Here is a 14,988-nt window from a genome sequence, read left to right as displayed (position 1 = left end):
ATAATCTCATATAAGAGTAGTTGAAGTTGGACTAAATATACAGCAGTAAAAGGTAGCTGTACTGGTATATAAGGGGGGAAAAATCTAAAATGGGCAATACCTTTTGAGGAGATTTCACCCCTCCCATATCCAAGAATCTGCTGATGAGTCTGGTGATTTTCCAGAGAGGAGGGTCGGTGTTCTGCTCCCTACTTATTCTGCTCCAGCCTAACATCAGTCAGTCAGTCAGTGTGTCGGAGAGAGAGAGACTGAGTGTTAGAGAGAGATCGTGTGTATAGATAAGGTTGCTGCTAAGAGCAGCTGCAGACACTCAGTGCAGTTCAGCATTCATTTAAGCTTAGACCTCATTTAGCTCTGTATAGCTCTGTATTATAGTTGTAGATAGAATAAAAGAAGATATTCTACAGAGCTGCTCTCCGAGTCGTTTATGCTCTGCTATACTCTGCTGTACTCTGCTGTGCGACGACTGTCTTCTTGTTGGAGTGAATCCGGTGCTCACAACTCTAAGCTGTGAGTCCACAGCACTTTGACCTGTTCCTGTGCAGAAGGTGGTCTCTGGAAGTGCTACCCAGCTCGCCTAGCCCAGTCCAGTGTGAGTCCAGTTGGTGGCACTGGCTCAAGGGCGATGCTGACACCTTTAACAGGCTAATCAAAATGGCACAAAATAGGGCTCAAATTTTGAGTTTCCTTGAATTCTTCAGGGACCAGGAGAGCTTTAAAAGTCCACATGTCAGCAAAGAGAAGGTCCAGTGTTATCTCTGGTCACAAATTCCTGTTCTAAGATTACTCATCATTTTATTCCTCAGTAGCACTCACTCAAGGCAGTATAAGGGGAACGGTCTGTAGCAAAAGGCGCACAGGTGTGTTGTTGAATAACTGACCCAGTTGAGAGAGATTGCCATTATCATGATTCATATATTTAAAAGCAAAAAGAAGAAGATAAGTTTCTCTAATGAATAAGGTCAATAACAAAATCCTTCATTAATGAACAATTGTCAACAGAAAAATAACAATTCAGTAACTGCCCTTATTAATAGTTCCTTTGTGTTTCAAACTTCCATGCAAATAAGGATCTGGTAACCAGTAACCCACTTCAGCACTGTAGAAATCAAAGGTCTGAAACTCACAAACATTAAGTATTACTGTGAATGATCTGTGGGAGAGAAGGTCACATTCATCCCTAAAATGAGTAATTTTACCTTAATATTGAAGAGACATTTTATTAAGGTCACCTGTGCCTTATCACTTTAATTAAGAGAGCCTTTTTAATTAACTTTTAACAAGCATGTCATCCAAACTGTAATAATCAAATCTTTCATTTTCGTGCAAAGTAAAGCACTATTTCGCAAAGTTCTTCCCCTTCCCCCATCCTGGGCACAATGTCTTTCTCCAGACACAAAAAGGAAATCACAGCAACAACAAAAATGATACTGTCTTTACAGTAACACTGACATTTCAAGTTCAAAGCATCCTTCTTCAAGCTTCCCATCCTAATGTCTCATAAGCATTACAAAAGAAAAGACTCTCCAGATTCATCAAAACTAATATTGTTAGTGACTGACCAAATTTCCTTTGCCTAAGCAGATTACTGTAGTGGCTAATGGCCCCGAATGGGTGGGCTGAAGTTTTCTCAATGGGAGCAAATAGTTGGGAAAGGAAAGGGCTATAGTTCAGTGATAGATCACATGCCTTGCCTGCAAAAGGTTCCAGTTTCAGTCTCTAGGAAAGGCAGGGCAGGGCACTCCCAAGCCCAAAAGGCAACCAAGTGAGCTCCAGGCGGTTTACAAGCCCCGAGTTGCTACGGTTTACAGCAACAGGGCTGCACAGATGTAATGGCAGAGCCAACCTGGGATTCCTGCTGGTGCGTCTGTGCAGCCCCAACACATCACTACTACTGTCCTGCCCGAAACAGATAAACTATAGTGGTCCCTGTGTCAGGAGGTTGGCCCTGCAGTGCTGTCACACCATCACAACATAGGCGTTCAAAGCATTTCACATCCTATATCCTTTTAAATGTGCTTGTGGGAGAGGAGGGTTATTACAAAATCATAGAATTGAAGAGCTGGAATGGATCACGAGGATCATCTGTTGGTTTGTTTTTGCTGTTTTATATTGTATTTTTATGCTGTGAACTGCCGAGATCTTCGGATAAAGGGTAGTATACAACTTTTAATATCAATAATAGCAATAACAATAACAAAATCGCCTTACTGTACTTTTTGCAACAACCTTGTAAGGTAGGTCAGTATTATTAGCTCTGTATTGCAGAGAGGGTCTGAGGCTCAGAGACATACTGGCTTTTAAAAAGATGGTAAGTTCATGGCAGTGGCAAGACTCAAGCAAGGGATCTTCATTTGAAGCTCAGTCTCATAAGACATGCAACACAAGATCTCTTACTGATTCATCACTCTGGTTGATGACTGCTAAGAACACGGGGAGAAATTCAATATTGTTTTGATTTGATCATTCTGCATGCACAAGCATTTCTACTTCCCAGACAAAACAACACCTCCTCTCTGCTGTTCTGGAGGAGGTTTTGGAGGAAGTACTTGTACCTGGCCCGTTGCATTTGCTCTTGCTTGCTACCACGTAGTACACCAAACCTCCCAAGTTGTGATTTGGAGGCTCTGTAGGATGGCAGTCTTTAGAGCTTACACTGAAGCACTTGATTCTTCTTACTGATCTTGCATTTCTTATCTAGAGACTTCTCGCAGATTCCACAGGCAGCTTGAAAAGTCCGTAAAACCATAAAAAATTGTTCGTGGCTCAGGAAATTCACCCGCTTTGAACCACATCATTACTTTGTGAACACTTAAAACAAACTTTTGTTTAGCAGTAATGTACAGAGCCTAAACCTCTCACCTGCGAGCTCGAGCCATTCTATACAAAACAAGCACTCCTCCTTGTGGCAATCTGGAGTAATGAAGATGAGTACGGCCACGTTCTGAGTCTTGACATTTAGCAGGGCTTTCTTCCAAAATGCATAGCTACTAGTCAAACACTCCCCCCTCCCATCTATAGTCAAGTACAAATATCACTAGGATGGTGTTTGGATTTTCAGACAGCTCTGCCCTACTTCCCCCACATGTGTTCCTACAAAAAACAGTGGTGTGTTTTAAAGTAGAGCCGCTATGTTTTGCAGACACATAATGGCAATGATTCACCAGTAGGTTATTTGAGAACAAAATTTTATTTGTGTACATTTTAGAAGTTTTTTTACAATTTGCTGCTCCATGGAATTATACAGTTTTTTTCTGGTTGCAGAAAATGGCGCTGGGAGGGGGGTTGGAGAGAAAAACACTGCATTCATGGCATCTGTAAGAGTGACAAAAGGAATCAATCCCAATTGTTTAAACGACACGATTAAACCCCAAATTCAATATTGGTAGCATATTTTTTAAAAATAAAAAATACAGTTGTTTCAGTTTTCAAACAGATAGCAGAATACATAGCAAGAAAACATACTCACTTCGATTAATATTCGTAAAATTCAAACACCGCAATATCACTACAATGAGGATTCTTATCTAATGACTAACTTTACGGAAGGACTTTCTAAAAGGTTTTTTTGGTAACACTTCAGGTCATTTGATACTATGTTGGCTTATTTGATAGGATACAGACAGGATCAACATACATAGATCCATTACCCCCAGCACATTGAAGTGCAGTAAATGCCACAATCAAAGCATGTGAAGTATTCTGCACACAAACTATGGTTATACAGGTTTCCTATCTGAGCAGTTGAAGAAGTCCTTTGTGTACCCATCCATCTTCAAGTTTCCTTTGACTCAGGCCTGAATTTAGTTCCACTGAATCCCTTTTTGTCTTCCTGCTGTAGCAGACAATCACTACAAATAGATTACCTTTCCTTTTTGGGAGAGACAAGTCCAAGAACACAGCATGCTTATAAACACCAGGTTCATCCCCACTTCCAGGAAATGCTCACCAGCTAGCTAGCTAGCTACCAACAAGAAGGATCCCAGCTCCCAAATTCACTATTTTAGGCCTTAAGCATGTCTACTAAGGCATAAGCAAATCGCAGAGATTGTCCTTCACAGCAGAAAGGGAGAAGAGTAGATTTTCCAATTTTCAAAGATGTATATAGAATGATTTTTGTGGGGGAAGGGGGGAATTGATGATGATTTTAATCAGCTTTAGTGATTGTTACTACAAGTAGGAGCAGTATGTTAATTTATAACAGTGGTTCAAACTATGGTCATAAGGAACCAAGAGTTCCATAGATGCTTATTAAGGGATCCTCAGAAAAACTAAACAAAACTGGTAACAATGGATCAGGAGAGGGTTTCCTGGAATGTGTGTCCTGCATGGAGTACTCAGTCTGCAAGGAGTAACAGCTGGGCTGCAACAGACCTTCCTAAAGTCCTTTGTGAGTGCACACCAAAATACTCCCCAGAATCCTGTGCAACAAGCAGATTCTATGGCAGATATACAGGGCTCTCTTTGCAGACAATCAAGGTTTCCCTGTGGGGAAGTAACTGAAAAGCCAATTCTCTAGAATAAGACTATGTGTTGGTTTGTACACGCTCTGAGAAAAGTTGGCCATGATTCCCCCCACAAAATAGCTGCACCTTTCAAAGTTTTTGCAACTAATCTCAATAACATGGTGTATTTTAATGCAAAAATCTCATCCTAATACCGCACATTTTCACTTAGGCTTTCTACTTCTTGAGAACACCGGTGAAGTCAAAGCACAAATGTTCAGCTGGCCAAAGTCAATTGCAGTTCCTTAATTATATTTTAATTAAAAGACAAAATATATCACTAAAAGCTATTCTGTGAGAGAGAGACAAAAATAGGAAAAATAATAGTTGTAAACATAGTTAAAATGGTAGCTTATGAAGCAACCATCACAAGAAACCTTAATGAGTGCACTAATAAGTATGCATCATCACATTTCCCAGATCCTATTCAATGGACATTTTAAGAAAAGAAAAAAGAATAATAACCCCACAGATTTAAGTAACCAGCCCCATATTTTTATGCCATTTTTAAATTAAAGAAATGTGCAATTAGAACAGTTGTGCAAGCATTTCAGCATGTTTTTGTTATCCAAATTAATCAAGTTATTAAAAACTCATTTCTGCCACCAGCAACACATTAAATTTAAACAATAACGATCTAGTATGCTTTTATATTGGTCAAACCATATCAAGCGTATAATTGAGTCGAAATGTCCAAGTTATACAATTTTAGCAGAAAATATAATCATAAGAATTTTCCCTCCAACCTATCTCAAAACATACACTTCAAATCACTGAATAAATAATTTTGTTACAAAGCTTCTAGATTTATTTTATCATGCAGCTAGAGTTGTGTCGCAAGTGAATGTTACCGTAATAGCTGCTTTCAAATATCTGATTTCTTAACCCTTGTGGGTACTGCAAATACAAAATGCCCATATTACTTGCAAATACACAGACACCTAAATGTGTGCAGCACCTACATAATCTGAATCCTCAGTCCTAAATGCACTAGGCTTGACCCAACTTAAGTTAGGCTGCAGTCCTAACCCTCTGAGATGGTATGTATTTGCCTGGTTTTGCTGTGATGGAGGCTTCTGCTGTGCTCAGGGGGATAGACAGTGCAAAACTCGCAAAATGGGATTATCAGGATGGATCCTGCAGGAGCTGTTAAGGATTGCTCTGCTGATTGCATTCTCCCATTAAAATCAATGGGATTAAAATTACTCATGACTAAACTTTTCAAATTGATTTCAGTGGGACCTAAGTGCAACGTAGATTGAATCCAACCCACCGATTATAAACTATAACGTACGTGATTTCCAGATACTGTTGCTCCTCATTATCTCTGGAAAAGGAGCTGTCCCTCTTGCCACACTTGCACACACTCTGCATACTGTGTGGTTCCTTTTCTCAGAGGCTTCGCCTTCAAGCATGTGTGGGATACAGGGAGCACCAAAATGTGAAAGCAACGGGACAACTTCCAAGTAGTGTGGTTAATATTGGGGTGCCTCATGAGGGTCATTGCATTATTAGCAACCAACTAAACAAGAACTATTCAATACAAAGGGGATACTCTGTTTAAAACTTTTGCTTACAGCAATTGCCTGTCATTCAAAACAGCAAATATCATATATTTTTTTAAAAAACACATATGATTTCCCCATATTTGGTCCAAAACTAAAAGAAAAAGAAACTGAAAAGAAATTCAACAGGCCCTCTTACTTATATTTACAATTTAAGTATGCGGGATTCTAAAAAATAACATGGCTTTGGACAGTAAGAAAAGACAAATTAAGGGGATCACCAGATGCTTTCTGAAAATAGCTAGGATTAGCATTTAATTACTATTTTTGTTCTGCAATTAGGGTTCTTTACCAGTTGCAAATCTTTTTGACTGTATCTATCTTAATGACAAGCCATATCTAATTCTAACTCATATTTTAAACCAGGCTTTCAAATTAACCATTTTTAAACTGTTTTCAACACAAAAGTGTTTAAAAAGGCATATTTTATCACCATTATAAAATGAACTATAGTAGCAGCTCTTAAAGCAAGATTCAAGCAAGTTTGAAAACAGTGTTCAAGTAGAGAACTAGCCTTCTTTATCAAAGATCTTCACAACTTTGCCAAAAACCTGCAAAAGAAAAGACATTACATAATTTTTCTACATTATACCAACAAGCACGTTTCATGAATACTGCAAACAATTATTTATTGCACTTATTAGCTGCTTTTTAAAAATGAAAAAATAAACTCAAGTGATGTATCAAAAAAGCACACACTGCACATTAAAACATAAAGCTAAAAGAGAGTAAAAGCTAAAAACACATTCATAGTATAAAAAGGCAGGACAAACACTAACACAAAGCGTTCAGAGCCTTAAAAGGGATGGAACTGTGAGTTTCTTATAATCACTATGTTCAACAGGCCTATTCAAGTTACAATCTACCACCATGCACATGTAGCACCCAGCCTAAGGCAATTAGAGGTGAAAACAGATGTAAACGTTTTAGAGCAGTGATGGAGGCAGCTTGGAAGTCAGGTAGTCAATGAAACACAGAAGGGACGGGATTGACAGTGAAATCAGTATTTTCTAACTGATATATCTGTCATTGAAGTTAATGTGAGGCCTGTGGATGATACTGTGATGCACAAGAAAACTTCCACTCACACAATGGGACTTCTGCCCCTCTCCTACTTATCTGCTCAAGGGTCCCAAATCTTTTGCAGATTTTGGGGGTGCATAGAGGATTTCAGGGGATAGAAGGAAACTAATGGTGTCTGTTCTCCTGACAGAAGGCCATAGTTGTATTTCAACTGCCTGTCTTCACTATATAGATTGTCCCCTTGATACTAATTTTTGGTTGCACTGATTTGAACATTTGAATGTCATCTGCAGTACAAAAATCAGAAACTATAATGGAGGGTCTCAAGGAGCTTCCAATCCTGGCAATCAAATTTATAGTGTGATCCCTGGAGTGCAAGCTCAGGATTCTGCAGCCAAGTCACTAACACTTACCAAGAAGAGGAAGGGCAAAGTGGCAAGGGAGGTCAGGACTGCATGGACATACTGGCAGAGAATCTAGTGCTCATGTCAATGTGCTCTCAAAATTCCAATCTCAGTGCCACCTCAGTGCTCCCCCTCCTGGTAAGTAGAAGCAATGCTAATGCTATTGCTGCAGCTCTGTCTCACTGTGCCAACCACATCAACCATTGTGCCATCCTGTCTTAGACAATAAGGGCATGCCAATTGTAGGATGAAGTACACTGCACTTGGATCCATGCCCTATTCCTGTACGCATGGTGCCCTGAAGAAACCCCCTGCACACACTTTCAATCTTATGTGCAGCCATGCTTGTGACTGGGATGTGGGTAGCTGTTTTGAATTGATGAACTGAAAATAGGTGTAAATTGCTTGACCGTTAAGACATTTCTGTTTTAACGCTGACCACAGATTTACCTGGTATCTTCCCCATGTAAGAGAAAGAAGATAATTTAAAATGCAATGAAGAGTTGGGATATTTAAGCCCTAAGAAAATCCTGGTGCTTGTGTGTGGTTAATAGGTCATGTAAAGAAATTCAAAACCAAACCTTCTCTCTTCACAACTTACCTCATCAACAGATTTAGAGGCATCTACTTTCCTAACTTTGCCCATTTTCTCATAGAGGTCTATTATGGGCTTGGTAGACTCTAGATATGTATGGATTCTAAGGGAAAGAAAGATACAGCAAAGTCGTGAAATTGAAAAGCATAAGGAAGTCTAACACAGAAATTATGCATGGACACAGTACCTTTTTTCCAGACTTTCTCTGTTGTCATCACTTCTGCCACTGCTCTTTCCTCTTTCAAGGCAACGGTTAATACATACCTTCAAACAAAAATAAAAGTGTTATTGAAACATGAAGCCACTATCAAAACATGAAGCTACAAAAAGTAAACAAAATACTTGGCTTTTTTAAGGTACAAGACTAAAGCTATATATTAAACATTTTGCATTAATATATTCAGCTTACCTTCAATTACTTATGCTGTATATCGATAACACCACTTTTGGAAACTTTTAAGTGAAATAAGAACTTAGACCTTATTCCAGCAACGTGAAATCTGACATTTCACAATCAGTAGAACAGAAAGGCATCTCCAAAACGGACCTAGCATACTGTGGTAAAAGCCCTTGAAGTCTAATTATCCACTGAAATTCACTGTACCAGGCAAAATACAACACATATACTGAACTATCGTTTATGTACAGCATCCAAGAATGTATGCAGTCTTTTATTTCCTAAAGAGAATACCCTATCTAATGCAAAGGACAAAGTGATTTTTCAAGATGACAGAACTGGGGGAAAGAGGTGGTTGATATAAGAATTAATTTTGCCTGAATACTATAGAATATCAGTGCTCGCAAAGACTTCTTCACTGCTGGAAGCAAAAGAAAAAAGATATCTCCCACTTTCTACAATTCTAATTGTGCTCTGGTAACCAATACTTCTTTCTGCTATGGGACAGTTCAATAGAACTTTTTTCCACCATGTCAGTTAATTGTAATTGCGAGACAATTTTGCCACAAAATTATCTAGGCTTATTGTGGGAAGGAACCAATTAACACATACTGTAATTAGTATCAAAATGTATAGAAGGGAAAAGAGAAATGGAACAATGGAACATTTTTCATTGTCTCTCTTCATACAGCACAGAGGAAAGTTGCAAGTGTCTTGATATTGTGATTACCTCATTGTCACAATCAAAAAAGAGAACAAACAATACATCTGCTTTTCCATCCATGGTTTTGTTCCAGCCCTGAAGATTGTCTTCATTTCTGGGAAATCCATCAATTAAGAATTTATTCTTCTGTGCATTGGCTTCCATAGTTTCATCCATAGCCTGATGGGTAACAGAGAGCTCATATTAAACATGATTTTCTACAAGCATAGTATTGTGACATCTAAGTAATAATCCCCCTGTACTACAAATACACGTGTGCTTTTCATGTGAACTGTTATAGGTGTACCAAATACATTTCCTGCAACCTTAAAGTTAATTCCATACTATCTTAATACCAATATACTTATGGCACAACTGGAAAAGCATTTTAATGAACAAATGTCTACCACAAAAATAAAATAGATGGGACATTCACACAGAAGGAAACAGGGGAGAGACAGTTTCCACTCATTCCTTGTTCACTCTGCAACTTGAGGAGAAGATGTTCTGAAAGGCGGAGGATTTCATAGATCAGAATAGGAGATGGCAGTGAGAGCTACAAAAGGGATGAAAGAGAATTGCTTCTCCCTTCCTTTTCTCCAAAGGGAGTCCTTGCAGGATCTCAGCCACTTCCATTCACAGAATGGCAACTCTGGATCCAATCACAGAATTGGGACTCTGAGGATCATCTAGTCCAACCCCTTGCAATACAGGTAAATGCAGCTGTCCCTTACAGGAATCGAACCTGCAACCTTGACATTATCCGCATCATGCTCTAGCCAAATGAATCCTAAATATATAGCCCATATAGTCCAATTACTTGCAGCAATGGAGTACAGCATTTATTAATAAAAAACATCCTTCGTAGATGAGTGATTTGCCTATCTCTGGGCTCTAAAGCACACAAGACGTAACCGGCTGTGCATTCACATAAACAATACTATTCTATATATTCTTATCACAATATCAAATGTTTATCTTGCATTTAACAACATATAAAGTGCAATAATATAGACAGAAGTCCCAATGGATCAGTGTATTCATAAAGACCAAATATCTGCTGGTTTCTGTTCCACATAGGGTTCTGGCAACCCTAAAGAGAAAAGCATTGTTTTTTATGAAAAACATAACAGGTACAAAAGTAATTCATCTATCTGTCTTGCACAGTGGTGGGAAATCTCAGGCCTGGAGCCTGAATGTAGTCCTCCAGACCTCTCTGCCTGGTACTTGGGTTTCCACTTAGCATTAGTTCTGCTCCACACAGCTCTTGAGAGTTCTTTTGCCTGGCTGGAATGTGTGCATGTGCCCCTCCCTGGAAGACTACCCACAAGGGAATGCAGCGGTCAGGCTGAAAAAGCTCCCCCCCCCCCGGCCTTGCATGTTTTTGTTAGCTACTAACAAAGGTAAAGCAAATTTTATCTAACCACATGAAGGTTTTGTTTTAAGCTGTTTTGTTTTGTTTTGTCATAGCTCCCCATGGAAAACTGTATACTCAGCGCAGTGTTAAAATCTTACCCTCTTTAACAAGCTGATGGTTATCTCAACAGGAACAATTTTTCCATCTTTAATGTAACTTTCAATGAGCTCTCCATATTGAGAGCCCGGTCTCTTCCTCTCATCTCGAAGCAGGTCACCTGCTGAGAGGTGTGTGTAACCGTATTTCTAAAAGAAAAATATACATTTAAATATCTTATAATTAAGTATAAGCAACATCTTAAATGAAATTGGTACGTATTCTTCTTTTTAAATGCACCACATGCATCACTATTACTAAAAGAAAACATGCAATCCACATATGCATAGAACATTTTCCTTTAGGCTCCCTCACCAAAGTTTAATATGTAACTTTGTAAGAACTCTCACATTTGTTGGAGTTATTTCCTCTATGGAACTTTGCAGAAACCTATTAGTTAATATGTTTTCCATTTCCTCAACACCTTCATGTAATCAACAGGATTTTAAAATACGCTGAATTTCCCTTATAGCAAGCTCACTTGGACAAATGACTCACAATTCAATCCAGGTGTCAAGGAAAGCTGGCAATGTTAAGAATATAAGGGCAGCCCCATCAGATCAGACAAGGGACCTATCTAGACTAGTATCCTGCTTCCCACAGTGGCCAACCCACAAGTACAGTAGGAAGGACAATATAGGCAACGACTGTTTTGCACAAGGGTTGTTTTCCTGACTCCCCTGCTGTTGGTGAAGCACACATTAAGCCTGCCCCCCTCCCTTTCCCAGCCACTTCCAGGTTGTGTGGATGCACATGTGCAAGGTCATGTGTCAACTGGACGCGCATCAATTGGCCTGTAGACCTCTCCAACATTGCTCTCCAGTGACTAGTATTCAGAAACATTGTGCCTCTGAATTTGAAAGTAGCATGCAACAATCATAACTGTTAATAGCAATTGATAACTTCTGAACAATTAACAGAAAATAAGGTTATCATTTTGTTACAAGTGTTATCAAATACTACTGTCACCTGAACAGAATCATTCCATCAAGCTGTAGCAGAAAAAGAGAAAGGATGCAAGGCAATGGAGAGCAGTAGATTTTGGTTTCTCCTCTTCCTGTACTGCTTCCATCCTAACTAATCATTATAGGAACTTGTAACTTAGAATTGTTATCCAAGCTTGCTTATTTTCTCCTTCCTTCCTTCCTCTCCATTTTCTTTTTCTGATGCATCTTTTACATTGCAAGCCTGAGGGCAGGAGTCTACCTTGCCTTGCTTTTACTGCTCTGTAAGCCACCTGGCTAAAGAGCAGGGTGTGTGGGTGTGGGTGTAATTGCACCATAAGTTTCTGCTTGTTTATATAATTACTGTTTACTGCTCTGAATTTAGAACGTTAATTTGGCTAGCACAATATGTAGATGTTACACCAACCCAACAGATGCCAAAGCAGGAACAATTTCATTGAATTCCTGTTCCACCAACAGAGGGCTAAAGGAAAGTTATGCTAGAAGACGATGTTAGGAATACTGTACACATTCACCTAAATCTCAGTGAAATGTATGTTATTTTGTAAAACATCAAGGCAAAATTTTGCATACTGATATCTCTCAAAGGATCCTAGTGGTGTGCTCCATAGCCTTACTACATATTTTAAACTAATGTTGTATATAAATAATAAGTCTGTTATTCCTAATATTACCTACAGAAGCTATAACCTAAATCAAAGCTTTTCATAAGAAGTTTTACCCTGAAAACCCTCACACCAGCATGCAGTATTTCTGTCTGCAGTTGAGGATTATGGTTTTAAAAACATTTTCTATAGAAGAGAACAGGCAGAAATAAATCTCTATTTGGCACCCATTTATGTACCCGTAAATCTAACCCACAACTCAGTTAGCATATTCTGACTTAACTGCTTTGTACAATACATTAAACTTTTTAAAAAAAATCTTAAGATGCAATTTTATGTATACTTTCTTGAAAGCACTGCACTGAAATAAATGTGCCCTACTGCCTGTATAGAGCCATTTACTCCACTTCCAGAATTCACTATATTTGCAGAGAGTGCAACTGTAGACCTCAATTTTTACAACCACCCAGATAATTGTAATGTGGTGGCTGTATGATGTAATTAGATAAGTAAGGTAACAATCCTGTGACATTCTGCTGTGCAACATTTAAGACAGGGCTGGAAATGTAGCCAGGACTGAAATGAAAGATACGACATTGTTGTATATGGAAAGTCTTGTCTTTGCTTCACTTATTTCAAAATAGTGATGTCATCCAAAGCAGGGAACAGATTGTATTCCAAAGTGCAACCCTTTACTTTATCCTATATACATCAGAGTTTTTTCTGGTCATACCTATTCAGACAAGTAAATTACTGCACTTGAGGGCACTTTTGCAGCAAGGGCAAAATTGTGTTCTCTCCTTCATATACTGGATAGCAAAAATCCTCAGTTATGAGGATCTTAAAAGGCTGGGGTAAAATGTGTACTGCATTCCTTGCCTTGTAAGACAATCTTTTCTGGTCAGCATTTTGCCAATACAAATAATGGATCTTAGTGACGCAATGCAAGTAGTTTTACAGTTGGGAGCCACACCCAAGCTGTAAGTCATTACTAAGAATCATTCTGACATGTGACCTATGCCTTATTCCTTCCTTTGCTCATGACTGTATGTGGTGTAAGATTACCATTAGTAGTACTGCAATGGTACTGAGAAACTAGTCAAAATCGTATTTTTTGTTTCAATTGATTAAGTTGAAAGCTAAACCGAAGGATTAAGCACTGAGCCACAATGTATGCTTTCATGATCACCACAGATTACAGAAAAGGTTACATTCAGAGTGGAATAAGGTATTAGAACACATAACTCAACATGCATTTGTACCATTTATGACCTAATTGTGTTGCCAACTTTTGATTTCAGCATAAATTGGACTTTTACGGTTTTATAGTGCCACAAAATTTGGGACTCATACCAACCCTTATTTTTAACAAGTTATGTTTGCGGTCTCCAAGCCTGCAAAGGAAACCCTGCCTGCCTCAAGAGAGAGAGGCTTAAGTAGACCACTCCTTGGTTCTTCCCAACAAGCTTTCTAAGGCAGAAGTGCTGTGTGTACTTGCCTCATCCCCCCTCAACGTGTAATTGTAGCCTTGAAGGTGGACATGGTTTTACACCTTGATGCGAGTTTCTAGAACTTAGGGGCATACTTATACTACAAACTCAAGTCGGTTTAAACCCAACAGCATCTCCCAATGAATCTTAAGACCAGCAGCTTATTGATTATGAAGATTCTTTCAATTAGTTGGAAGCCATGAGAGTTGAATAGCTTGAACCATTCCCCAATTAAAGAATGAATGCAAAGGTGCACAAAATTGCTTTCCCCCCTCTTTACCCTCCATACATAGGATCTTCATAAGTTACTAACAGAAACAATCATACCAGAGGTTTAGATGCGCATTGAACCCAAGCTTTTTCTAGCCCGCAATATAACCACCACCTCCTTCCATAAGCACCTGCTTAGTTACCGAGGATCTGTCCTTTTCTGTGCCTGACTGTGGAATACCTTCCCCTGAAGCATCCCTGAGCCGTCTACAGCTTTTGCTTATTTATTTATTTTTTCTGTTGAAAAGAAAAGAGTCTTTTATTATCACGTGTTATCACGTGTATCTTATACGATCCGTTGCCCTGCTTACCGTGCAACTGCTATTTCTAGCTCCGAGCCTCAACACCAGACTCGTAGCATATTTGATCCCACCGGTATCAAGTCGGGTCCAAACCTTTTGAGAATCTCGAGGGCCACAAGCCAAGTCGGTCACAACTACAACCCCCATCATCCTCTGGGCGCCGGTTGACAGGGACTAGGGCGCTTCTAAGGGCGCGCTGCTTGCTAGGCATGGTAGTTCTATCGCGGAGGGAAGAAAGAGGGAGAAGAGACGAGGTGCCCTTTCCGTCCCTTACCTCCACAACGCGGGCGCACTGGGTCCCCTTTCCGGCGCCAGGCCCGCCGAGAACGAACACAACCACCGGCTTCATGAGGAGCAGCAAGCGAGGGGAAGGGGCGGAAGAAGCCAAGGACGCCGCCGCCGCGCCCAGCCGAGGAGCCGAGGGACCGACACGAGCCGCGGAAGCCAAGAGGCAGCGACAGAACATACGCCGGGGGGGAAGCGCCGCGCCGGCAGGATGGTGGGCTCGCTAACTGTCCCGACGCCACCTCACTCCTCCGGCTGAGGTGGCTGCTGAGGTGTCACCGGGAAGGGAAAGCGCTTCCGGGTTCCCGCCCGGTCACTCTCGCTGCTGCTGGGGGAGGGGCGACATGGCGGGCAGGGAGGGGCGGG

General features: G+C 40.0%; 1 protein-coding gene across 3 annotated transcripts; it reads right to left on the bottom strand.

The window, feature by feature from the left end:
- Positions 1 to 3,171: 3,171 nt before the first annotated feature.
- On the bottom strand, positions 3,172 to 14,939 carry CMPK1 (cytidine/uridine monophosphate kinase 1). 3 transcript variants are annotated; one of them, XR_013987446.1, is made up of 7 exons: positions 14,612 to 14,939; positions 10,708 to 10,854; positions 9,220 to 9,372; positions 8,280 to 8,356; positions 8,099 to 8,195; positions 5,800 to 6,621; positions 3,172 to 3,315 (listed from the first exon to the last, which is right to left on the bottom strand). XR_013987446.1 is itself a non-coding variant. In XM_081009579.1 (6 exons), the coding sequence occupies exons 1-6, from the start codon at positions 14,801 to 14,803 to the stop codon at positions 6,580 to 6,582; spliced, it is 708 nt and encodes a 235-aa protein (XP_080865705.1). In that variant the 5' UTR covers positions 14,804 to 14,939; the 3' UTR covers positions 3,172 to 6,579. The 3 variants fall into 3 exon arrangements, 2 of the variants coding, with proteins under 2 accessions (XP_080865705.1, XP_080865706.1); XM_081009579.1 differs by having other exon boundaries at positions 3,172 to 6,621; XM_081009580.1 differs by lacking the exon at positions 14,612 to 14,939 and adding an exon at positions 14,347 to 14,584 and having other exon boundaries at positions 3,172 to 6,621.
- Positions 14,940 to 14,988: the final 49 nt, after the last annotated feature.

Source organism: Podarcis pityusensis (genome assembly GCF_964106645.2).
Source record: "Podarcis pityusensis genome assembly, chromosome: 6".
Taxonomy (NCBI): Eukaryota; Metazoa; Chordata; class Lepidosauria; order Squamata; family Lacertidae; genus Podarcis; species Podarcis pityusensis.
This window is presented reverse-complemented; position numbering and strand designations above follow the sequence as displayed.

Bases quoted from the DNA above. Each gene is read 5' to 3' on its own strand.
- CMPK1 (XM_081009579.1), bottom strand. From the start codon at position 14,803: ATGTTCTGTCGCTGCCTCTTGGCTTCCGCGGCTCGTGTCGGTCCCTCG. The intron at 10,855-14,611 runs GTAAGGGACGGA...TTTTTCTTTTAG, and splicing joins AGTGCGCCCGCGTTGTGGAG to AAATACGGTTACACACACCT. The intron at 9,373-10,707 runs GTAAGATTTTAA...GTTACCCATCAG, and splicing joins CCATCAGCTTGTTAAAGAGG to GCTATGGATGAAACTATGGA.